Source organism: Salvelinus sp. IW2-2015, linkage group LG6.1, assembly GCF_002910315.2.
Source record: "Salvelinus sp. IW2-2015 linkage group LG6.1, ASM291031v2, whole genome shotgun sequence".
Lineage (NCBI taxonomy): Eukaryota > Metazoa > Chordata > Actinopteri > Salmoniformes > Salmonidae > Salvelinus > Salvelinus sp. IW2-2015.
This window is the reverse complement of record NC_036845.1, coordinates 25,000,250-25,026,701: the sequence shown is the minus strand read 5'-3', so window position 1 is coordinate 25,026,701 and position 26,452 is coordinate 25,000,250. Positions and strand designations below refer to the sequence as shown.

Sequence of the window (26,452 nt, the reverse complement as noted above, 5' to 3'; positions counted from 1 at the left end):
CATCCCATTATTTACCAATGTAGGTGTGGATTACTTTGGTCCTACAGAAATTTTTWAAAAGGAAGAGGAAATGTTGAAAGATATGGAGTGATCTATACATGTATATCCAGTAGAGCAATACACATTGAAATTGCTTACTCTCTTGACACGGATTCGTGTATCAACGCCATAAGAAGATGTGTGTGTTGAAGAGGACAAGTACAACACGTAAGATCTGATCATGCGACTAACTTCATTGGTTCTGAGAGAGAACTCAGAGAAGCTCTACTTGCTTTAAACCAAGGCAAGATCAAAGACGCTCTACTTCAGGAAGGAATACAGTGGAGTTTCAATCTCCCTGGGGCGTCCCACCACGGAGGAGTCTGGGAAAGGCTCGTTCGGATGATTCGCCAGGTGCTCCATTCTGTCCTGTTACAACAGACCCTAGGTGAGGAGGGATTGCACACCGTGCTGTGTGAAGTAGATGGCTATTCTAAACAGCTGCCCAATCAAAACGTTAACCTAGATCTAGAAGCTCTCACCCCAAATCACATTTTACTGTTAAAGTCAAAGCCTGTCCTACCCCCTGGAGTCTTTAAAAAAAAAGACCTGTACATCAGACGGCGCTGGAAGCAAGTCCAGTACATGGCCGACTTATTTTGGAAGAGATGGACACAGGAGTACCTGCCACTCTTACAGAAAAGACAGAAGACATAGAAAGGTTCAGCACTTTTGTGAAGCATCACAGCACAGTTGAAAAATAAATGGCAAATAGAAATCCCAAAGGAATGGTGTTAAGAGATAGATGGGAGGGGTTGAATGGAGCTGAAGGGTGGGACTAATAACAAGATAACCAATGTAAAACATACGGGGTCTGTAAAATGTATATAGGTTCAGAAATGTTGTGAAATAGCACAGTTACAAATAAAMATCGAACTGGATGGACATCAGAAATAGAGGAAGGACTAAAAACAAACAAAATATAACTATTGAAAAATAGATTCTCCGTAAAATGTGTATAAGATGTATAAATTGAAGGTAGAAGCCTAAGTGATATTGTTTATTAGTTTACTCCAATTGGGGGAAGGGTGGTAGGATTTGCGGGGAATAATAAAGGTATATTCTAAAAGAAGTATGTGTATCTACATAGGTATCTTTATGTATATATGTGTATATGTATGCATATGTGTATGTATGGATATGGATATATATATATATTTACCAAAAAATGATATGGGGGAATGGAAATTATGCAGACAATTACATTGATGGAAGCAACAATCTTTCCGCATTATTAAGCTGATCCACCCTTGAATAAAAAATACATTTAAAAAAGACATTTTTTTTTTTCACCTTTATTTACATAAGTGGGGTAAAATGAAATGCAGCTTAAATGAAGGATACCCCACGGCACCACGTAGTTAAAGGATACTTGGAAAGGTTCTTGAGACCAAGAATGATTCCAAGGAGTTAGTACGTGTAGTACGCCTGAAGACAAGAACCAACATTCTAGAAAGACCAATTTCCAAGAAATATACTCCAAGAAAGTGCAGTATAAGAAGGGTCCTTCAAGTTAAGCTTTCACACCAAGTCATATTGGGGCCGGCATGGAGTTGCTAATTGGCAGCGATGCTCCACAGGCCATCAACCCTGCTGATGACTACAGTGTTGGAGATGGACCCCACACCGCTGTAACCCAATTGGTAAGGGTCTCTGACAGTCCCATAGGAGAAGGTGGCGACAACCCAGGACAGATTGGCTGCCCTGCTGTTACTACCCTCCCCATCTACATATGAGACACGCAGGAATGACAAACTGGTTGCTACAGGATGCTGCCTTGGACGACCCGTCAACCTACAACTGAGCTTACCTTATTATAGGCTGAGCTGGGGCTAAGTGCTAGCAACCTCTGGCCCTGAAAATCATCCCTCCATGAAGACACATGCACACATACATTATTGGCTCCTTTTTTTTGCATTTGTATAATTGTTTCTTTCCTTCCTAAGTCAGAGAATAATATGGGGTCGGTGTGTAGGAGCCATTTTGGCCTGTTTATGAGTTGTGTATATGTTGTCTGTCAAGGGTTATTTTTACTTGTTTTGTACATTAGAGGGCACGATATGTTGGGGTCATGGGTCACTGGTCTCATGTGCAAAAAGGTAGCACAGGTGACCAGGAAGGGTTAGCACAGGTGAGAGGAGAGCACATACAGTTCTTACCGTATCACATATATAGCTTATGGAATGCATTTCTCTGCACCTTTTGTATAGGAATATGTGTTTTGGAGCTATTGATATACGCAATAAATCGGAACTTCACCCCAAAAGAGTAATGTCTGGAAAGCTAACTTTTGTGGACGCGTTATGGACCGCTCTCTCCTGTGGCAGTGGCAGTTCATAGGGAATCGCCACTACACAAGGTGTGCAAAGCTCTTAGAGACTTACCCAGAAAGACTCACAGCTGTAATCGTTGTCAAAGGTGATTCTAACATGTATTTATTCAGGGGTGTGAATACTTTTTAATTTTCAATACGTTTGTCAAAATAAAACAAAAACATGTTTTCACTTTGTCTTTATGGRATATTGTGTGTACATGGGTGAGAAGAAAATCAATTGAATCTGTTTTGAATTCAGGCTGTAACGCAACACGTGGAAAAAGTCAAGGGGTATGAATACTTTCAAAAGGCACTGTATTTACTGTTAAGCAGGCGGACAGGCATTGAGTTACAGTTACTGTTCTATTGAAAGTTATAATGGGGAAAACGAGTGACMTATGCGACTTTGAGTGTGGTATGATTGTCGGTGCCAGGCGTGCTGGATCCAGTTTCTCAGAAACGGCAACCCTCCCTGGGTTTACTGAGAATGGTGTGACAAAGAAAAAACATCCAGTCAGCAGAAATCCTGTGGCCGAAAACAGCCCGTTGAGAGAGGTCGAAGGAGAATGGCAAGAATCGTGCAAGCTAACAGGCGGGCCACAAATAGACAAATAACGGTGCAGTACAACAGTGGTGTGCAGTACGGCATCTCGGATCACACAACTCGTCGATTGCAGCAGATGACAATACTGTGTTCCACTCCTTTCAGCTAAAAACAAGTGGCTCCAGTGGGCACACAATCACCAACACTGGCCAGTGAGAAGCGGAAAAACATTGCCTGGTCCTACGAATCCCAGTTCCTGATGCATCACGCTGATGGCAGAGTCAGGATTTGGCATAAGCAGCATGAGATCATGGACCCATCTTGCCTGGTATCAATGGTACAAGCAGGTGGTAGTGGTGTGGGGAATGCTTTCCTGACACGTTAGGTCCCTTGAGCCATGAACATTTCCGACACCTTGTAGAATCCATTCCTCGGAGAATTCAGACTGTTCTGGTGGCAAAAGGGTGTCCAGCCCGGTACTAGATGGGTGTGCCTAATAAACTAGCCACTGTGTATAATCTCTAGGAACTCTACTTTCCAGGCATAACGTGAAATGTGTCCCTCATTGTGGGGTATTGTTTGTAGATTGATAAGGGAATAAAACAATTATATCCAATTTAGAATGCTGTAACGTAACAAAATCTGGAAAAAGTCAAGGGGTCTGAATACTTTCTGAATGCGCTGCATATACACCACTATCCCCAACACACCCCACCACCCCTTCCCGCTACTTAGGTCCCAACAGAACTTACTCCAGGCAGTTGGCCTGGGAGGCAGGAACCCCTTTTCTCAAAATCCCCTGTAGTTGTTCTGCACTAAAATCTGACACCCAAAAACTTCTGCTAAAAAAAGAAACTGTGCAAAAATACTCCTTGGTAAGGGTTCAAATCTTTGCATGGGGGTTTCCTGCCATCTCTCACTGGCAATCCACAGGGCTGGCCTGGCCAAAAAGCTAACTATTAGCAACCTGCAGATAATTGGTTCAAAAGTTCTCAAGCATGCAAGACATTACCAGTATGCTAACATTACCACTATTCAGCTGGTTTTCAGAGAACCCCAGATTATCTAAAGAGTAAGGTTWGCTAATGTTTAACAGTTGTCCCCACTAGGGCAATGCACATTTAATTATTTGTTCAATTACAGATTACATTTTTTGAAAAGTGAGCAAATAAAAATATTTGAACCCCTTGTGAAATTACTAAGTGTACTGTTCGCATTCCACAAATGTTTATTTAGATTCCCATGATTCAATTCACTGGGATTGAACTGAATCCCATCTACTAAAATAACATACAAAATAAAATCACATACAAAATATTTTTTGGGGGTAGAAATGTGAAGCGGGGCATCTGTTTAACAGTAAAAATATATTATACGGCCTAAGTATGCCTATACCTTTCAGATTGAACTGGCTATGACTATSTTTGATGCACTATTGGCAGTAGGTACAAAGAAGAGTAACAGTTTTTATCTTAAATGTTCTTAAGGAGAGATGAAAGAAAACACGATTCCATTTGTTATTTACTGCACATTTAATGTACACATGTTCAAAAAGGCAATACAAAAATAAAACAGAAATACAAAAAGCATGAAAGAGATTTAATAAATATAAAGAAACCTTCAGTTCTTTCTCTCCATCCATGCTTATTCATCCTCCAAATCAAAGCTCAAGGCTAGGTTTAAAGTTGACACACTGGACCCTCACTCATACAAGGAATACTGACAATATCAGTTAAGAAATTAAAACAAATAACTATCATTCAATCATTGGTTGGTTTTACATAGATATATCATGTCAACTGAATTCAATCTTATGCAATAACTTTTACTAATTTGGCCTAATTCCTAATGACTTTCACCGCAGCACGTGATTGGAGGGTTTCAGCATCTGTCCAATAAGAAACCCGAAGGCATTATAAGTCAAAAGATATACTCTGGTTGTGCAAATGCATTCTGATCCATCAGTGGATGGATGATTTGGTTTGAGACGGCCCGTCTTTACTGAACTATCTGGGGCATTTCGCTCCAGGCTTTGGCCTTCTTTTTGGCCAGGGCCATCCATGGGGGCTCATCCTGGGCTAGGGCTGTAGGTGCAGGGTGAGCCGGGGCTTTCTTCCCCTCCTTCTCAACCACGGCAGGCTTAGAGATCTCAAGAGAACACAACACTATGGACAACGAGCAGAGAACATCTTTAGTGACACAATCACTCTGCATTATCCTAAAGACACTGTAGGTGTGATAAAAATAAGTCCTAAAACCAACAAAATGTTATCAAAATGGACTTAAATATTTTTCAAGTCTTATTTCAGGCATGTCATTGAAGATTAGGCACTCAGATACAGAACATTTTCAACAGGAACATTTTATTCGCATGTTTCATCCACATGGGGGCAGCAGTGTATCAATCACACTCAGTCTTTTGTGAGAACAATGAAAACACTTYATAAGAATGTGATGTGTGTGGTAGCAGACTGGGATACTGATGAGTCAAACCTTTTACAGGAGGTCCAGGAGGCTTGGCTTGGTCTTTGTTGACAGGACTCGTCAATGTAGGAATGGAACCTTTTCTGTTAGGCTCCCCCTGGAAAGAGATGGAATTAACTGCTTATTCATTCCAACATGTATAAAAGTAAAATGGCACTTACACAACTTCAGTCTCATATAAACTCTAGATATTGCATCAAAAGGTGGACCCTGTCGTGATAGCAGAATAAATGCTAACAAGAGCTAAGGACTGGATGGATGGGTTGATTGACAAGTCAACTGTTTTCCTCTGAAACAGTGGGCTTCTCGTTAAACAAAAGAACACAAAACAAATGTGCACCATCCCTACCTTCTCTGGAGGGACCTTCTTCTCGGTGGTTTCCTCCAATGAATTCTCTTTGAAGATTCTTTGCTTTTGTCTGGCCACTGAGATCCAGCTTGGTGATTCAGATCCCCCACTAGATCCACCACTAGGCACTCGACCCACAGACAGATCTGAAACAGGAAGAACACAGGACACAGTCTTCAAATGGTGCGAAATATGGTATGAGAGGCCTGGTAATTTCATTTGGCATAATGTTTTTGTGTAGAGTGGAAATGTAAGATAGAGGTACGAACCAATGAAAGACAAATGCCAAAAACCAATAGCATTTGAATACAGCCAATTTGTTGATAGAAATAGTCATAGTGAAGAGGGCACGACAAAACCTATTCCCCCTCAGGAGACTAAAAAGATTTGGCATGGGTCCTCAGAAGGTTCTACAGCTGCACCATCGAGAGCATCCTGACTGGTTGCATCACAATGCCTGGTATGGCAACTGCTCAGCCTGACCGCAAGTCACTACAAAGGGTAGTGCGCACGGCCCAGTGTATCACTGGGGCCAAGCTTCCTGCCATCCAGGACCTCTACACCAAGCGGTGTCAGAGGAAGGCCTTGAATTGTCAAAGACTCCGGCCACCCTAGTCATAGACTGTTCTCTAGGCTACCGCACGGCAAGCGGTACCGGCGCGCCAAGTCTAGGTCCAAGAGGCTTCTCAACAGCTTCTATCCCCAAGCCATAAGACTCCTGAACATCTAATCAAATGGCTACCCAGACTATTTGCGCACCCCCCCTCTCTTTACACCACTGCTACTCTCCGTTGTTATCATCTATGCATAGTCACTTTAATAACTCGACCTACATGTACATATTACCTCAACTATCCGGTGCCCCCGCACATTGACTCTGGACCGATACCCCCCCCCGTATAGTCTTGCTATTGTTATTTTACTGCTGCTCTTTAATTACTTGCTACTTTATTTCTTATCCATATTTTTTATTTTAACTGCATTGTTGGTCAGGGGCTCATAAGTAAGCATCTCACTAAGGACCACACCTGTTGTATTCGGCGCATGTGACTAATAAAATTCGATTTGATTTAGAGGAATCTCTCCTTGGTGTTTATAGGTCTCCTTTTAGATATCTCAATAAGTCTGCTCTCAACAGTACTCGTGGACCTGTTTCAGTATGAATTGTTAGTCCAGCAGGAGTCCAAATTCCTAAAACATACATACTGACTAAATGTTTTGTCATTTGAAGTCTATTGAGCTCAACATTGTAAAATATATATAAACAAAGGTGGCATTGTGAGTGAAGGATAGGCCATATATCACACGTCTGTAAACACTGACTGGTGTGATGGTGACTAAGATGGTTTTAGTACCTGGTGTTCTCTTGGGCTTGACGATACCGTCCAGCTCTGAGGGCTTTCTGAGCAGGGCAGATTTGCTTTGTTGCTGTGGTTCAGTGAACGAGGCCCTCTGTGGTTCTACGGGAAGGGAGTGTGCTGGGGATGAGGGGGGAGTTTCACTCTCTGATCCTAAGCGCAACATACCCACAGAGGTCTTCCTCAGCCTAATACCAAACGGATTCTCAGGGGTCCCTTCCTCCTGGGCTGCAGGAACGGTAGGTGGAGTGTCTTTTGAGGAATTTGTGGGTGCTGTGGTGCTCTGTGTCCAAGCAGGGACTTCAGCCACCACAGGGCTAAGTGGCTCCACTCTACTTGGGGGATCTGTTTTTCCTGTAACCCCCGCTTCCACAGCCCCAGGCACAGTGACAGAGGGGGAGGTAGCAGGGGAGGGAGATGTAGAAGGGGAGGTTGGCTCTTTGGTGGCCATCGTTTGCCAGGTGGGGGAAAATGTGAACCTGGGTCTACTCTGCTCAGAGCCACAAGATGGCTTCCCATGATCCTCTGTGGCAGTTGGTCCACTACAGGGCTCCTGGGGGCTCTGCTCTGGGCCAGAAGCTGCACTGGGACTGGTTATACTGTACTGCTCAGTCATTACACTRGGCTCTTCCTGGTCCTGTGTGGTGTGTGTAGGGGACTCAGGCTGGTCTGGGGAGTCTGGAGGAGGTGTACTGCTATTTGGCAGCTGGGAGACACAGGCTTGTTCCCTAACTGTTTGGTCAGGTAGCTCAGTGGGGCACTCGGGGCTCTCACAAGCTCTCTCAGTGTCTGTGTCATTGTCTGGAACCTGCTGTGCATCATCCTCCTCAGAGGTTGGCGTTACATCCTCTTCTTCCTCTGGCTCCAATAAGGCTGTTTGCACTGGCACCTCTGAGATTGGCTCTGTTTTTTCCTCCTCCCTCCACACATCTTTCTTTTTTTCCTCTGCCTCGTTTTGGACAACCTCCTCTGCTTCCTCCTTTTTCTCTACCGCTGCTGCCTCCTCCCTCTCCTCACTATCTTCTTTTTCCTCCTTTTTCATATAAACTGAAGGAATGTCCTGATCTTCTTTTGTTAAGTATTCAGGGTTGATTTCCTCTTGATCTCTCTCTTCCTCCTTTGGCTTGAAATGTTCTACCACATACTCCTCCTCAGACTCATAAGGCTCACCCTTCTCCTCCTTTTGGGACTCTGCTGGGCAGTCAGGTCCATCACTGGGGTGAGAGGCTTCTTCCTGTTGGCTTGGATCTGAAGGAAGGGACAGAGGCTTAGGCTCATTAGCCAGGTCATCCATCCAGCTCTCAGGGTCTAAACCCTTCACATTCACCTCCTCCAGGGGCACAGCCTCCAGCCCCAGGACAGACGTCAGGGGACACTTGAGGGAGCTCAGCACCTCCTGGAGTAGAGAGCCACCCTCCTCAGCCGCCTCACACCCAGTAGGGGCCAGGAGGAAGTCATCGTAGTCTCTAATAGTGGGGTCCAGAGAGTCCAGGGAGCCAGGCAGGGGTGCAGTCTGGGTTAGAGCCTTAGCCTGGCCTGAGAGACATTCCTCAGAGTCAGACTCATTCTGTATGAAAGGGGATGAGGAAGAGACATCCTGAGACACTTCCGGTTGGTCCCCCTGCTCATCATCCTCCTCCTCCTTATCTGGGGCTGATCGCTTGGCCTGCTGGGATACCACGGCCCCATCGGTCTGCTCCTTCTCGGCAGCACCCATCTGCTCACATTTCACATCTAGAACACATAACTACGTCTGAGCAGAGCCACTATAAGCAAGTCACTATAGCATTATGACAACCATTCTTACTCAATACCATGAACGATAATCTTTCCGATATTGCATCAATATTGTGTGTAATGTTACTGTAATAAGGATCATATATATATATATATATATATATATGTATTACCTTCCTCCTTGTCCTCCTCCACAGATTCTGGAATTACAACACTCAGTCTTTCCTCTTGGAATGATTCTCCCTCAGCCCTGCCATCAACCCTCTGAGCAAAAGAAATATGGCAGAGATGAGTCATAATGATACAGTTCATTTAAAGATAATTTATCTGTCCAGCTTCAGTCACATCGGACACATGTTTTACAAAGATTTTGTAGACTCATGAGCAATGCAAGTTGACGGCAGGCTGGAGCGTTGTGGTTGGGCTAGATGGGCTGGACACTTGGCTCATGGGATGGATTTTTATGGGGTTCTGCTCTGGTGAGCAAAGGGGACTTGGGCTGGGTATGGAATAGAAGGGGGTGGGTTTGGTGTGTGTTGGAGAGGGGTTGGTCATGGAGAGGGGTTGGTTGTGCTAGAAGGGGATGGGTATGTACAGTTGATGTAGGAAGTTTACATACACTTAGGTTGGAGTCATTAAAAATCWTTTTTTCAACCACTCCACAAATCTCTCGTTAACAAACTATAGTTTTGGCAAGTAGGTTAGGGAATCTACTTTGTGCATGCCAAGACAGCAGAAAAAAATATATATTGTAGACCACCACAAGTCTGGTTCATACTTGGGAGCAATTTGTCAAAAAGCCTGAAGGTACCACGTTCATCTGTACAAACAATAGTACGCAAGTATAAAAACCATGGGACCACACAGCCGTCTTACCGCTCAGGAAGGAGACACATTGTGTCTCCTAGAGATGAACGTACTTGGTGTGAAAAGTGCAAATCAATCCCAGAACAACAGCAAAGGACCTTGTGAAGATGCTGGAGGAAACAGGTACAAAAGTATCTATGTCCACAGTAAAACAAGTCCTATATCGACATAACCTGAATGGCCACTCAGCAAGGAAGAAGCCACTGCTTCAAAACCRCCATAAAAAAAGCCAGACTACGGTTTGCAACTGCACATGGGGACAAAGATTGTACTTTTTGGAGAAATGTCCTCTGGTCTGATGAAACATAAATAGAACTGTTTGGCCATAATGACCATCGTTATTTTTGGAGGAAAAATGGGGAGGCTTGCAAGCCGAAGAACACCATCCCGACCATGAAGCACAGGGGTGGCAGCATTATGTTGTGGGGGTGCTTTGCTGCAGGAGAGCCTGGTGCACTTCACAAAATAGATGGCATCATGAGGTGCAACATCTCAAGACATCAGTCAGGAAGTTAAAGCTTAGTCGCAAATGGGTCTTACAAATGGACAATGACCCCAAGCATACTTCCAAAGTTGTGGCAAAATTGCTTAAGGACAACAAAGTCAAGGTGTTGGAGTGGCCATCACAAAGCCCTGACCTCAATCTTATAGAAAATTTGTGGGCAGAACTGAAAAAGTGTGTGTGAGCAAGGAGGCCTACAAACCTGACTCAGTTACACCAGCTCTGCCAGGAGGAATGGGCCAAAATTCACCCAACTTATTGTGGGAAACTTGTGGAAGGTTACCTTAAAACATTTGACCCAAGTTTAAATTGTTTACTGCAATGTTACCAAATACTAATTGAGTGCATGTAAACTTCTGACCCACTGGGAATGTGATGAAAGAAATAAAAGCTAAAATAAAATCATTCTCTAGTATTATTCTGACATTTCACATTCTTAAAATAAAGTGGTAATCCTAACTGACCTAAAACAGGGAATTTTTACCTAGGATTAAATGTCAGGAATTGTGAAAAACTGAGTTTAAATGTATTTGGCTAAGGTATATGTAAACTTCCGACTTCAACTGTACATCTTACAGTGGTGGGTTTCCTCATCTTGGAGCAGGCCTTGTGTCGGACGGCCAGGCGGTGGCGAGCGGCGGTGTTGTCCAGGCAGCCCATGGGACTGGCAGGCTGGCTGAAGTCTACAGGCAGGGGGACCAGGGGACTGACCGATCTTGAGCCCACCTCACAGGACATCTACACATTAGGGGAGAGAGAGGCCAGTAAATAATATAATTATTACAACATCAATGTCTTCAGACATCTGTCACATTACTCTCTGCTGAAGCCAGGTGCCAGCAAAACAGATTCAAGAATGCTGAATTGTGGATCAAATATAGTTTCTCATGACACAGATTAACCATATCATAAGATATGGGTCAGTTTCCTACTCAAGACAAAGGAAAAGCTATAAGAAATGGAGAAGAGGGAGGACTGACTGTCTGTCTGTACAGCTGGATAAACAATGTCAGGGACGCCATTATAAAGACCTCCTAGCAGGGTCGAGCGTCACTAAAAATGTCCCAGGCAGACCTATGTCCTGGCATTTTTCTGCCTGGCTCCCACTGACATTAGCTGAACAAATACAGGCCTCCGCTCTCAGTGCTCTGGAATGTAGGTAGGTTTACTCTATGTTTCTGACAGCAATTCACTCTGAAAGGTAAAGAGCCTACTTACAAAGCATGTAGAGGTCTGTAATTTTTTTATCATAGGTACACTTCAAATGTGAGAAGAAATCAACAAAATCCAGAAAATCACATTGTATGATTTTTAAGTAATTAATTTGCATTTTATGCATGACATAAGTATTTGATCACCTACAAACCAGTAAGAATTCCGGCTCTCACAGACCTGTTAGTTTTTCTTTAAGAAGCCCTCCTGTTCTCCACTCATTACCTGTATTAACTGCACCTGTTTGAACTCGTTACCTGTACAAAAGACACCTGTCCACACACTCAAGACTCCAACCTCTCCACAATGCCAAGACCGAGAGCTGTGTAAGGACATCAGGGATAAAATTGTAGACCTGCACAAGGCTGGGATGGGCTACAGGACAATAGGAAGCAGCTTGGTGAGAAGGCAACAACTGTTGGCGCAATTATTAGAAAATGGAGAAGTTCAAGATGATGGTCAATCACCCTCGGTCTGGGGCTCCATGCAAGATCTCACCTCGTGGGGCATCAATGATCATGAGGAAGGTGAGGATCAGCCCAGAACTACACGGCAGGACCTGGTCAATGACCTGAAGAGAGTTGGGACCACAGTCTCAAAGAAAACCATTAGTAACACACTACGCCGTCATGGATTAAAATCCTGCAGCGCACGCAAGGTCCCCCTGCTCAAGCCAGCGCATGTCCAGGCCCGTCGGAAGTTTGCCAATGACCATCTGGATGATCCAGAGAAGGAATGGGAGAAGGTCATGTGGTCTGATGAGACATAAATAGAGCTTTTTGGTCTAAACTCCACTCGCCGTGTTTGGAGGAAGAAGGATGGAGTACAACCCCAAGAACACCATCCCAACCGTGAAGCATGGAGGTGGAAACATCATTCTTTGGGGATGMTTTTCTGCAAAGGGGACAGGACGACTGCACCGTATTGAGGGGAGGATGGATGGGGCCATGTATCGCGAGATCTTGGCCAACAACCTCCTTTCCTCAGTAAGAGCATTGAAGATGGGTCGTGGCTGGGTCTTCTAGCATGACAACGACCCGAAACACACAGCCAGGGCAACTAAGGAGTGGCTCCGTAAGAAGCATCTCAAGGTCCTGGAGTGGCCTAGCCAGACTCCATAGAAAATCTTTGGAGGGAGCTGAAAGTCCGTATTGCCCAGCGACAGCCCCGAAACCTGAAGGATCTGGAGAAGGTCTGTATGGAGGTGTGGGCCAAAATCCCTGCTGTAGTGTGTGCAAACCTGGTCATGAACTACAGGAAACGTATGATCTCTGTAATTGCAAACAAAGGTTTCTGTACCAAATATTAAGTTCTGCTTTTCTGATGTATCAAATACTTATGTCATGCAATAAAATGCAAATGAATTACTTAAAAATCATACAATGTGATTTCCTGGATTTTTGTTTTAGATTCCATCTCTCACAGTTGAAGTGTACCTCTGATAAAAATTACAGACCTCTACATGCTTTGTAAGTAGGAAAACCTGCAAAATCGGTAGTGTATCAAATACTTATTCTCACCACTGTATGTATGTATGTATGTATATATTCAGTAAATGAATGTATTGCGTTTGTTCTATAGCCAGAGCTCAGCTTGGCAGGGCCTCCTGACTGAGTGCTGTAATATCCCCATTTGCAGCAGACAGCCTGACTGCCAGAGAAAACCAATGGAATGCATTCAGACCACACGGGAGAGCCCCCGCCCCACCCACCCACCTCTCTGAGTCAAACAATACATCCTGCAGAAACAGACCAGCAGAATGACATGCAGCATTATTACTGTCAGGTCATCATCTTCAGCTGAAGATTTGTGGTGGGTTTCTCAGTGGTGCTTGCAGCAGGGAGACAAAGTGAGTGTACTGCCACCCATTCCCATTTCAAAAGAGGTCAAACCAAAAGCACGCTGCCATTTATGGCTCGAAAAACAATCTTCTAGCTTGTTACAGCTCCGGGTCCAGCTGAAGGCATGACAAGCGAGGCAAAACACAAGTGCATGGCAACTATTTGGAATTCCGAGAACAAACAAGTGCATCTGTGTGTGCCTGCGTTATGTTTGTCATTCAGGATGAACAGTCAGCAACTACTGAAAATCACACATGGTAAGATGGTACACCAGTTCTCTTCCCCCCCCCCCCCCCAAATCTTCCTGTCATTCCATGAGGCAGCAGTTGGAATGCTGAGGGGAGTGATTTACTCTGCAGGTTTTCCATTTTATTCTGACCCTTTTTTAAACTCCCGGCTAAGTGGAAAATATAGCTCAAGAGAAGAAAAAAAATKGTATACTCCCGTATATACAAAAACAATAGAAGCTACTATTGAACGTGCCATCGGAAGGCTGTGTAAGCCTTTTTTAAGTCAATCAAATGACAATTGTGGTTTTCCTTTTTTAGGACATTCCTTTCACAACTTTAGACGATTATTTGGAGTCCCTTGGCAGATTCCTTTCAATCAAATTCAATTGAGAAAAGCTTAAAAGATTCAATCAGCATTCATAGAAACTAGCCAAGTGTCTATTCATTCCAACGGTCCCATTATGTCGAGTGTGAGCGTGCCAGCTGCGATAATAACACCAACATACATGCTGAGGCAGATACACTTCACACAGCATTATTCCACTGACTGTCTTGTTTACATTAACTCAAGAATAAGTTGCAGTAATTACATTTGATCATGAGACTTTTGCCAAATCATACAGACAGAGACGCAGAAAAGAGCAGTATCTAAGGATTCTAAATTCTAAACAAACCACTGTGTACATGTATGGTGTAAATATGGCCAACACAACGCATGTAGCTGCTCTGAGCCTCAGTCGCATATGGTATACATATCATTGACGTATGAAGCTCAACAATGCCTCCATCCTGACTCACTCCTATTGCTTAACACTGCATCTGACACAGAAGCTTTCATTTTTTTGAAGAGTACAAGCTTCATCAGAAGACACACATCTTTAYACTTCATCAAGACAGATGTACTCCAAGACATCAACTCGTGTAATACACCTTGGGAACATTTATTCTTCTTAAAATCAAATGACAACACAACCCACTCATCTTGATCCATTTCTTCCACATCATACGATAGAGGAGCCTCCTCTCTGCCTCTTTGGGCTAATGATGCATTCTGATTGGTCATGATGGTCAAATGACAACAGGATCATTCACTGTGTCCACTGAATAGGAAGCACATGACTATATTAACAAAATAGCATGGAAAACAGGTTATTACCTGGTCTTCATCGCTGTCTGTTCCCTCCAGACTCAGGGAGCTGTTCCTCTGTACCAGTTTGGAAGGAGTGAGACAGAATGAGTGACAATGTAGTTRTTAAAGGGTGATAGACAGTAATAGATCTGTAGACGTAAGCATGAGTGCAGAGTCATCCTCACGGTAGCTTTCATGAAACATGAATGTGTGGTATGTGCAGGTATTGTATGTGACAGGTATCATGTGACTGCAGTCACATAGTACATGCCACACAATTATAATAGGTCCTGAAGACCAGAACTAGCTATGTAGCTAATCTGGTCCAATGAATGAAGTTGACCCCATGAACACTATGCCAGTCCCCACTGCATAATGATGCGTACCCTGTGGGACACCCCAGCCAGGACGGCGTGCAGGGTGGAGTACTCTGGTGGGCTGCAGGGAAGGCCATCATCCTCAGACAGAGTCCCTGCGTCATCCCCCTTCACACACGGAGACGGAGGAGAGCCTAGCCTGATGGCCTGTTTCAGCTGGAGCTGCAGGACAACATATTTATCAACCTTGATTTTGCAATGTATTAATGTAAAACTCTTTTACAAATATGACTCGTGTGCAGCAACAGTGTACTAAGAGTTTTTTTTCGCTTTCAGATCACATGTTCTGAGAGCTAGTGGTTGAGAACTCGTCAAAGTAGAATGATAAGTGAAAGTGAGTTCAGCAACAATAGGTCCATTCTAGCTGAAAAACAGACTTTGCGTGGTGAAAGAAAGCAATATCACAGATAGTGTCCATTCAGTGTGTGTATCTGAATGAGCTCAGCTGCTCTCAAGGACACAGTCTCAAGTCTGTCTCCTTCCAACAAAAGGTATTAGAATCCCTATCCTTCTCCAAATGGACTTATTATAGACGGAACACCACCAGCCAAGTCTCTGTTCTGTTCTCTCCTCCATTTTAGCATGTTGTTGTGCCTAGTCAACACTGTTGTGCATCAGACCTCTGTATGCATTAGCCTGCGCGTACACTCCGGCCCTTTGTGGGAGTCTGCCCAGATTACTCCAGGTAGTAAGACCTAAGGATGAGCCTTAGCCAGCTAGCGCCCAGTCTACCCGGCTTATGACCAGACTGGCTAATTTTATACCCAGGTTCTACGGACAGAGTGCCAAAGCTAATACCGATTTAAGAGAGCTGAATATCAGATACTAACATGAGCCACATTGTTTTCACTTGTTGTGGGTGTATGATAGGACTATAGGTACAACAGCCAGAATTACAGCCAGTCCAAGTTTGGAACACAGGCTTAACTACCCACCTGTAGACACTTGACTTTTCCATGGATGCTGTCCTGAAAGGCTCCCATATCCTCGTTTACCTCTGACAGGGGCAAATCGGAGACAAAGACACTGTCATGTGACAGAGCCTTATTTCCCATGTAGATTTTTGACCTTGCAAAAAAAAAAAGAAATAGAACATTTGAGTATGAGATTTCATGTTAAATGACAAATCAGACCATTTGGGGCCTCATTTACAAACACTACCACAAAACGTGCGGCACCTGTTCACGCTAAAGTTGRCATATATATATTTAAAAAAAATACTTKATGTGAGAACATGCTTAACTTCCCACACACTTTAGACCATATGTGCACACAATTTCTGATAGTTGAAGCACTGCCTTGCAAGCAGGCAAGAAGTATTTTGGGGAAATGGGGGAAATGACATGCTTATTCATAAAATCCAAAAGACATGATGCAGTTATTTGCTGTTAGTGAGAAGAGCAAAAATCTATTTATTTTATCTTTGCAATAAAAATAATATGTTTCCTGATTATCTTATTTCCATGATCAATGCAGAATAAGTTCCTCACCTTTTCTGACTGAAATGGTTTCATACTCCCGAAGAAGCTAATACAACAAATRAAGATCCAATTTAAAATGAGAGATGGGATGAATTGTAACTACTTCACAGTAGTAAATAGATAACTGAAATAGCTTATGTTGGCTACATTAGTTGGCTACAATAGAACGTAAAAAAGAAGCTGCCTACGGTAGAACAGACAGTTCACCATGCAATTTGAAATGCCTCGAATAGGCCTAGACAATGTTTCAGAATTCAAGGGCAGTGCCGCATAGTTAGGTTGGGGGAAATGGTCAATGCAAAACATTGTTCAATAAAAATGTTCAGCAAACAAATTTGTCATAGATTTTTTATTTCAGAAAGTCACAGACCTTTGCTGAATACTACAGCGATAGTCAGTCACTGCTAAATATTCTGGCAACACACGCTAAATGCTGTGGCCTATTTCCAAAAGTGTCAACTCAAACTGCAAATAAGGCCGTTATTGTCACCATAAATAAGGTCACATGAGCGTTTTCCAGGTGGAACTAATATGCTTGTTCAATGCACATAGTTTACGACAGGTCTGATTTATAACAGGAAACRCGCGGATGTATGGCGTGATCAATATTTTTTGACGTATGAGGTCTTTTCAGAAATGGCAGACAGACATTTAGTGTGAAACTTACACAGAGGTTATAAATTAGGCCCCAGAGCTCTACCCTAAGTAGCAGTCAGGCCATGACTGGGTCATCCATCCAATCATGTAGGAATAAATCTAATAACATTTGTAGAAAAACCTAAAGGAGCAGTAATGACAAGTCACTAGCTCTGGTAATGTCCCAAATGGAACCCTACTACCTATATGGTGCACTACTTTTGAAACAGAACACTATGATCCTGATCAAAAGTAGTGCACTGAATAGGGAGCCATTTAGGACTCGATCCATGTCTCTGGGGAAGATCTGCAGCAGGTAGCCTATGAGGCTGCATGTTTAATGAAGTAAAATTCACTAAACTCTAAAATTAGCGGACAAGACTTGATTTATTATTCAGGTGACTAAGTGGTAGGCAGAACGTTAATTCCCAGYGGTCCACTCTATATTAGGACAAATATGTGCCTTTAATGTTGTAAACATACAGAGGAGAAATTCAGTGACACATTTGTTCTTTGTTAAGGATGAAATTGCTTGTATTTTCTCATTAATCTGTAAGATGCAAATATTGTGTTTATTGTTCATGAAGGCTGTTGCCATAGTGATGACCAAAAGATACCTGTGAGAAGAATATAATCTTACCCAGAGCCCTCGTCTTTCTCAGACCGAATGAGGAATGCTGGTTCAGGGGCATTGACATTGTCACTGGACTGGCTAGACTTCAACCCATTGTCCCCGGCAGGAGTGGCAGCCTCTTTTCTCTTCTTCTTAGCAAAAAACTTCTTGAAAGTCTGGAACTTGGACTTCTTCTTGCCTACAATGGAGATAGATAACATCATGGTTAAAGCATTACAGAGGTTAAACAGCTCCAGTTTACAATGGGAGCTATTCCCTAACCATTTGTCTTTTCACTACCAAACAAAGACTACCTAATGAAAGCTTTTAAAACGAACATCTACTCCCTCATGTGAGCTCAAGTAAAGTGAGAGTAAATTTACCATGTGTTGGTCAAAAACCCATGTACTGTTGCATTACCAAGTGAGAGGGGTAGTAAAACACTTCAATTTAAATTTACCACCACAGTTTAAAATGTCAACACCTCTTTTAAACTAAAAACTCTGTCCCCTACCCCAAATCTTGAGAATAATACAAGGCAGAGATCTTAACTGTTTGCTGAGGTGCAAAATCATAATACAACACAGACACTATTTTAGAAACAATATGACATTACGCCAAAATAGCAGCAGAAGGTGAAACAGTGCAGCAGAAAGGCCAATTATCAAAGAGAAGGTCAAGTTAGTTGGATCCATACAAATGTTGCCAATATTTGAGAGGGGATGACTACAACATGAACAATCCTAGGATGGAGACCTTTAGCAGCCAGGAATGCAATTGTCTGATTAAAGAGCAAGCACTGCCTTGGAGAAGTGAATGTTGGTAGTAGTGACTATATTTATATGTATATATAAAGCCACACAATCCTGTGGCTCACATGCTCTGGAAAACACTTGAGATCCAATTACAGACAAGGCCTTGAGCTGGCATTATCACACACACTTTGAAATTGGGCCATTCAGTATGGCGGAAGTCAACAAATCAAGGGAAAACTCAATTCCAGTAGGAGGGGGACTACTACAGATTTATGAATGTATATAGTAGCTGAACATGTAAGCTGACACCAAGATATATATATATTTTTTTTAACCAACAGGCCATATTTGGGCTTAGATGGGAAACATAAATTAAACAGTCAGACACAAGAAACTCTCCCACAAAATATTCTCATTGATCTAGTGGGCACTGCCGTACCTAACAAATTACTCTCCTTGAGTTGATGTTAATTCTATTACAAACTGTAACCCTGGGAAGAGGCATGGGCAAGATCCCTCTAATTCCACAGACATATTACACACAGGGCTTCTATCTTGACTGCAGCTTAACCCCCTCCCCCTGACTATCAGGGTACGCCACATTATCCCCTGGCACGCCGCCTGGCCGGCACACCTCCAGCCATTGACAAATGATTTACTTTAATGGACTTCGCCCTCCGCTTTAGAAGTTCAACCCAATAGAGGAGATTGTCAGTGTGACCTATTCCTGAAGGAAAGGGCTAATCCACATCCCGGCTAGCCCTCCAGAGACGGGGCCGAGCCTGACCTTGCAGTCCCTGACTTCCTCGTTCCCAGAGCACATCACAGTAGGGTTGAAGGGTTGGCGGATGGACATTGTAAAAATATGTTCTTTAGGGGTGGTGAGATGTATTATATTTTACTTCATTTCCTGCCAATACAACTGTAATAATATCGCTTTCTTAAGCTTGGCCTGATCCTCCTTGAAGGCCAATGCTTTCTGAGAGAGCTAACAGCACACGGATCTAGACGAAACACTAATACCTTTGCATGGATCATGTGGAGGCATTCTCACAATGATAATTTTATCACTTCAACTTACAATGAACCCCAAGGCTTCTCAGACATGGATCTATGCCTCTGAGGATATATGTAAACTGTGTGGACAAGGAGTAGTTTTGCCATTCCCTCCCTACAGACTAGATACTGTAAATCTGATCAGATCTGCCGTAATGCAGTCATAGGAAACTCTGTCTGTGGTAGTGCTATTTACCAATGACAAGATAATAGTGAAGAGCCCATTTAAAGGGCTATCAAAGCCAGTTAAAGTGTGAGTTTACCTGTGCACTCTTCTGTGGGGTCTGCAGGATCCTGGTTGGTCATCACATCTGATGGTCCAGAGGCCATGATGCTGCAGTCACTGCTGTGAGGTAGAGGGAGAGACAGGCATTTACTATAATACAGAGGGAAGCCTTCCAGGGATTTGAGAAACTAATAAATAAGACCATTGTCTATATGGACTGACTACAATAACACAGAGATTCAAATCAGGCACTGCATTTTATTCATCCCAATTTACTGTAACTCAGCTGTGTGAATCTCCGTCGATGGTAACAACCATTTTCATAACCCTGCTCTCCATTTGAGGAGAGATCAGGGAGGGGCTACCAGTCTCTCTCTACCACAACGCCCTACATGCCACCGCCCAGCCGTGGCACAGGAAGAGGCTGAGATAAGCAGCATGTGCCTGGCTGGGGCAGATTACTGGAGGGGCCTGTCTGGAGGCTGGAGATAGCTCTGGTCTTGAGCACCCAGCAGAACAGCCTCAGACGCACCACGCCGACCCAGCAGCAGGAAGTCAGAGGGTCAGTGACAGCCAGTCCCAGCCCCTGGCCCCACCGAATGACTAAACAGGATGTTGAGGCAATTTGGAATGCGACCACACATGCTAAACTAGTTACTCCATTAATAAAGATGATTCAAATGCAATTACATCTTCGGCATGTATGATTTCCTGCCAACTTTATTAAAGGGCATGATGAGGGGTTAGAGCTTATGAGAATGGCTATGCTTTGTGCAAATCAATATCCCTGGCTCGGGGGCAGTCTTAATAAAGGTCTTCAAATGCATTTACTTATGAGTAACTTGTTAATTTCCACATTAACTTAAGTCTGGATGCGATGATTATTAAAAACAAGGAATATCAGAGGGAACGAAAGGGAGAGAAGTTACAATACTAACCCTTTCAATCACACTCAGCTGCATAGTACAAATACCTGAGGCAGTCAGAATAAATTGGTGGTTGACGTGCCACTGCTTTTTTTCACTTTATTGTGCCAAAAACATGAATAACTTACTTTCATTTATGAAAACTCTATTGTATGATTATGAATACACTGCTTTGTTTGGATCTACAGACTCATACCATTAATAACATTTTTATAATGTACTTTAACTAAATGTGAAGTGTTTTATAAGATTCAAATATAAATTAAAGAAGAAAACCCTTCTATTCCAATATGTAGCATGTTAACACAGATGTCTATTCGTGAGAATATTTCCTAAGTCCATCCATACTTAATTTTCTCTGAACAAATGTCGTTGATTATAAAAAATAAAAAAAGTTATGTCCACCGGTGTGGCGCAATATTGATATTAAAACGAGCTATTATCTGGAAACCATTGCGGTTGGAGGATCCTTGCCCAAACAGGAAGTGCTCCAGTCATGTCTTCTGCACATGGCATGCTCGGAGGGTGAGTTTTTGATTATGAATGTATCAATATTTAGGACTTTTGATCCTCCCACATTAGTGGCCATTTTATTTTCATTTGGTGCAACACCTTTTACATGAAAATGCTTGAAATCATTAAATCTGTATGACATAATGTGAACATATTTTAGTGGGTACAGTAGTAGAATGCTAGCTAAACTCCGAGGCCCCAGATTGCCCAAACTGCATGAAACATCCTCTGGTGTGACGTTATGTCCGCTGGTGTGACACAAAAATGACACGGTCAAAAAATATGAACTCAGTATGGAACAATTTCAAAGATTTTACCGAATTACAGTTCATAAGGAAATCAGACAATTGAAATAAATTAATTAGGCCCTAATCTATGGATTTCACATGACCGGGAATACAGATATGCATCTGTTGGTCACAGATACCTTAAAAGAAAGGTAGGGGAATTGATCAGAAAACCAGTCAGTATCTGACCATACATGTGATGCAGTGCAAAAAAATAAAAAATAAAAAACTCACTAAACCTCACTGCTTGGAGTAACCCTAGATTGTAAACTGTCATGGTCAAAACATGTTGATACAACAGTATTATTATTTTTTTTATACGTAACCTTTATTTAACTAGTCAAGTCAGTTAAGAACAAATTCTTATTTAGTGACGACGCTGGGCCAATTGTGTGCCACCCAATCACGGCCAGATGTGATACAGCCTGGATTCGAACCAGGGACTGTAGTGACACCTCTTGCACTGAGATGCAGTGCCTTAGACTGCTGTGCCACTCGGGAGCCCAGTAGCTAAGATGGGGAGCAGTATGTCCATAATAAAGCACTGCTTTGCCTTCTTAACAACACTATCAACAAGGCAGGTCCTACAGCCCCTAGTTGTCACACCTTGACTACTGTTCAGTCGTGTGGTCAGGTGCCACAAAAAAGGGCTTAGGAAAATTGCAATTGGCTCAGAACAGGGCAGCACAGCTGTCCCTTTGATGTAAACAGAGCTAATATTAATAATATGCATGTCAATCCATCCTGGCTCAAAGTGGAGGAGAGATGGACTTCATCACTACTTGTATTTATGAGCGGTATTGACATGAATGCACCAAGCTGTCTGTTTTAACTACTGGCAAACAGATTGGACACCCATGCATACCCTACAAGTCACAAGAGGTCTCTTCACAGTCCAAGTCCAGAACAGACTATGGGAGGCACACAGTACTACATAGAGCCATAACTACATGGAACTCTATTTCACATCAAGTAACTGATGCAAGCAGTAAACTTAAGATTTWAAAAAACAGAAAAATAAAAAACAGTAGGGACTGTGAAGCAACAAACATAGGCACATGCACACACACAGATTTAGTACTGTAGATGTGTGGTAGTGGTGGAGTAGGGGCCTGAGGGCACAGTGTGTTGTGACATCTGTGAATGTATTGTAAATGTTATTTTTTCAAAATGTTATTTATTCATTCAAATTGCCATCGTTAGGTTCCCCAGTTTGTGTTGTGGGTTTGTATGTATATGTGTTTCAGGAAATGGTTTCCAAAGCAGCTGATTGGTCAACCCATCACTAATTGGCGCTCTGACCCAACCCTCTTGTCAGGGGATACAGCTGTGCAATTACCGACTCCTCTTGCAGCTTGAAAAGCCAGTGTTCCTTTGTTAGGAGAGAGAGCTTCTTTGTATGTGCTGTGTTGGTTAGAAAGTGTTTTGTAGCTGCTCATGTACAGGTATGTGTATACCATAATACCTAGTGTTTTGGTTTATTCAAATTGTTCACTAAATTTGATTTGTTCCCGGGGGGCACCTTGGGGGTGTTTAGGCAAGAGGCCTGCGAACATATACCCGTATTATTTACTATGTCTATGCACAATAGGTAAGACCTGGGCGGACCACCCCCTGTATTTTGGTTAGCGCGCCAGGTGGTGCTAAGAAAAGTAACCAGTGGGTAAGCAGGTAAGGTAGGATTGGGGGAACTTTGACTTTCTTTGCTTCTGTCCAGCTCCTTTTCCTTCACAAGGTGGAAGAATAAATTTCCTGTAAATGGTACACTCTGCCTCGGTCATCCTTACCCGCACACCTTTTTTCACTCCACAGAAAGTTGTAACAGGGTGTTGCGTTCCCTCCAAGAGGCGTACGTAACAGCCATCAATAAAATGCATGTGTTTGTTGTCCGTAGCCTATGCCTGCACATACCATAACCCCGCCACCATGGGGCACTTCATTCACAAAATTGACAAACCGCTCACCCACACGATGCCATACATGTGGTCTGTGGTTGTGAGGCCGGTGGGAGGTACTGCCAAATTCTCAAAAACTATGTTGAAGGTGGCTTATGGTAGAGAAATTACCATTCCTTTCTGGCAACAGCTCTGGTGGACATTCCTGCAGTCAGCATGCCAATTGCACACTCAAAACTTGACATCTGTGGCAAAAAAAAAGAGCATATTTTAGGGTGGCCTTTTGCCCCCAACACAAGGTGCACCTGTGTAATGATCATGCTGTTTAATATGCCACACCTATCAGGTGGGCAGATTATTGGCAAAGGAGAAACGCTCACTAACAGGGATGCAAACAAATTTGTGCACAAAATTTGAGAAGCTTTTTGTGCATATGGAACGTTTCTGGGATCTTTCATTTCAGTTCATGCAATATGGGCCCAACATTTTACATGTTGCATTAATATTTTTGTTCAGTACAAATCAAGATCCTGGGTACATTGTTAGATAACAGGCAAAAAGAAAACAAGTCTGTCTGCTTAAGACGAGATGGAGTGGTAGAGAAAACATGGAGAGAAATGCTGAGAAAAGAGATGTCCTGAGACGCAGAAAGTAAACAGAAAATATAAAAAAAGCTTGAGATTTTAACATAGTCCTAATCAGTGGTGAAAGTAAGTCGGAACGGTCCGGTAGGAACGCTATCATTCCCGCATGTCAGTCGCAAGAAAAATTTGCGAACAAAACTCAAATGTGGTGTGGTTCAATGATAAAACAAATTGCCATTGCAGCGATGAGTGGCCGAGACCGAAACGCACACGGACAGCAGTATACGCATCAATTCAGGTTACAAGACTTGGGTAGGCCTAATGAATGACAACAAATGTCATTCATAACACTTTCTGGTGTTTTGTAAGTAACGTCTTTTTGCATTTATAAAATGGCACTGTATGGATGCCGTAATTATTTTAGAATGGAGTAGCCTAATAGTTGGAATATTAACTGAAGTCTGGACACTGAAAGTAGGCCTTACATGTAGCCTATTATGCTATTAACCGCTGCAGAATTAAGTGTTCCTCGCAGTAAAATTATAGACCAAATGTTAATTGTCTCGCTAACAGATGTGGAGAAATATTAATGATTTCTTTCAGCATATTGAGAGAACGAAGGTGCGCGTAAGGACAATTGTGTAGAATAAACATGCAATTTCTTCAGCGACATAAAAGCTGACAGTATTTCATTTAACCACAAAAAAAAGCATTCTAGACAAACTGAAATACTATCAGAAACATGTTGGATCTACTTCCACAGCTTTTCATTTCCTTAAAACCGGTTAAACTCATTTGGAAATCTCCCTGGTCACCAAATGTTCTTGCTCTGTGAAAGAAGCAGAAATATTAAAGAGAACTTTACCGATGTCAACTAGATTGTTGATGATGCATTGATCAATCTATCGATTTATGACATTCTGGTGAGCAAGGCTTTATTTAGTATTCTAGACAAGCATCAAGTAATGACAGAAGAGAACCTATAATCAGAGCCAAGTTGATTAATAAAATAGCCTACTAAATGTCAGTAATTATGAGCAGAAAAATATCTAGTGCATTCAGAAACTATTCAGACGGCTTCACTTTTTCTACATTGTTACAGCCATATTCTAAAATTGATTAAACCGTTTTCCCCGTCAGAAATCTACACACAATACCCCATAATGACAAAGGGTTATCACATTTACATAAGTATTCAGATCCTTTACTCAATACTTTGTTAAAGCGCCATTGGCAGCGATTACAGCCTCGAGTCTTCTTGGGTATTACACTACAAGCTTGGCACACCTGTATTTGGGGAGTTTCTCCTATTCTTCTCGGCAGATCCTCTCAAGCTCTGTCAGGTGGAATAGGGAGCGTCGCTGCACAGCTATTTTCAGGTCTCGCCAGAGATATTCGATCAGGTTCAAGTCCAGGCTCTGGCTGGGCCACTCAAGAACATTGACTTGTCCCGAAGACCCTCCTGCAATGTCTTGACTGTGTGCGTAAGGTCGTTGTCCTGTTGGAAGGTGAACCTTCACCCCAGTCTGAGGTCCTAACCTGCTGCAGAACGCTTTTCKTCAAGGATCTCCCTGTACTTTGCTCCATTCATCTTTCTCTCGATCCTGACTAGTCTCACAGTCCCTGCCGCTGAAAAACATTCCCACAGCATGACACTACCCCCACCATGCATCACCATAGGGATGGTATTGGCCAGGTGATGAGCGGTGCCTGGTTTCCTCCAGATGTGACACTTGGCATTCTGGCCAAAGAGTTCAATCTTGGTTTCATCAGACCAGAGAATCTTGTTTCTGATGGTCTAAGAGTCCTTTAAGTACCTTTTGGCAATCCACAATCCTGTCTCCGAGCTCTACAGACAACTCCTTCAACCTCATGACTTGGTTTCTGCTCTGACATGCAAATCATGTCCAATCAATTGAATTTACCACAGGTTAACTCCAATGAAGTTGTAGAAACATCAAGGATAATCAATGGAAACAGGATGCACCGGAGCTCAATTTTGTGGTCTCATAGCTAAGGGTCTGAATACTTATGTAAATAAGGTTTGTTTTATATTTTTAAAACGTCTGAAAAATCTAAACCAGTTTTCCCATCGTTATGGGATATTGTGTAGATTGAGRGATTTTTTTTTATTGACTCCATTTTAGAATAAGGCTGTAACGTAACAATGTAATACTTTCCRAATGCACTGTAAATTGGGCTTAAAACCATTTTATTTCTGCAACAGCCGACTTTGCGCCGTCCCCGAGTAATGTGCACAGGTAGCCTACAGTACAGCCTTTTGAAGTAATTGTTTGACAAACAGATAACATCATGACTGGTTGTGTTAATGCAACAATTTTTTTTTAAGTATGCTAGTACATTTTAAAAGTTAAGACATCTTACTATTAGGCCCATAGACATCCTATTAAATCATTAGGGATTCTGTGTAATTCTATGATTATGCCCATAAAAACAATTGCACACATAGGAGGTCCCCGTAATGGGAAGAAATGAA

The 26,452-nt window shown here is 42.7% G+C and overlaps 1 protein-coding gene across 4 annotated transcripts in view; it reads right to left on the bottom strand.

The window, feature by feature from the left end:
- Nucleotides 1-4,410: 4,410 nt before the first annotated feature.
- Nucleotides 4,411-26,452, bottom strand: part of LOC111965341 (CRACD-like protein) — a 34,082-nt gene continuing 12,040 nt past the window's right edge. For all 4 annotated transcript variants that reach the window (XM_023989461.2, XM_023989460.2, XM_023989459.1 and 1 more), the window contains 11 exons: nt 19,788-19,870; nt 17,741-17,912; nt 15,919-16,051; nt 14,993-15,145; nt 14,634-14,681; nt 10,771-10,932; nt 8,999-9,089; nt 7,086-8,822; nt 5,731-5,876; nt 5,391-5,478; nt 4,411-5,062 (listed from right to left, as the gene is read on the bottom strand). In XM_023989461.2, coding sequence (XP_023845229.1) covers nt 4,896-5,062; nt 5,391-5,478; nt 5,731-5,876; nt 7,086-8,822; nt 8,999-9,089; nt 10,771-10,932; nt 14,634-14,681; nt 14,993-15,145; nt 15,919-16,051; nt 17,741-17,912; nt 19,788-19,854 — 2,964 coding nt within the window. In that variant the 5' untranslated portion in view covers nt 19,855-19,870 and the 3' untranslated portion in view covers nt 4,411-4,895. The remainder of the gene's footprint in view (nt 5,063-5,390; nt 5,479-5,730; nt 5,877-7,085; nt 8,823-8,998; nt 9,090-10,770; nt 10,933-14,633; nt 14,682-14,992; nt 15,146-15,918; nt 16,052-17,740; nt 17,913-19,787; nt 19,871-26,452) is intronic.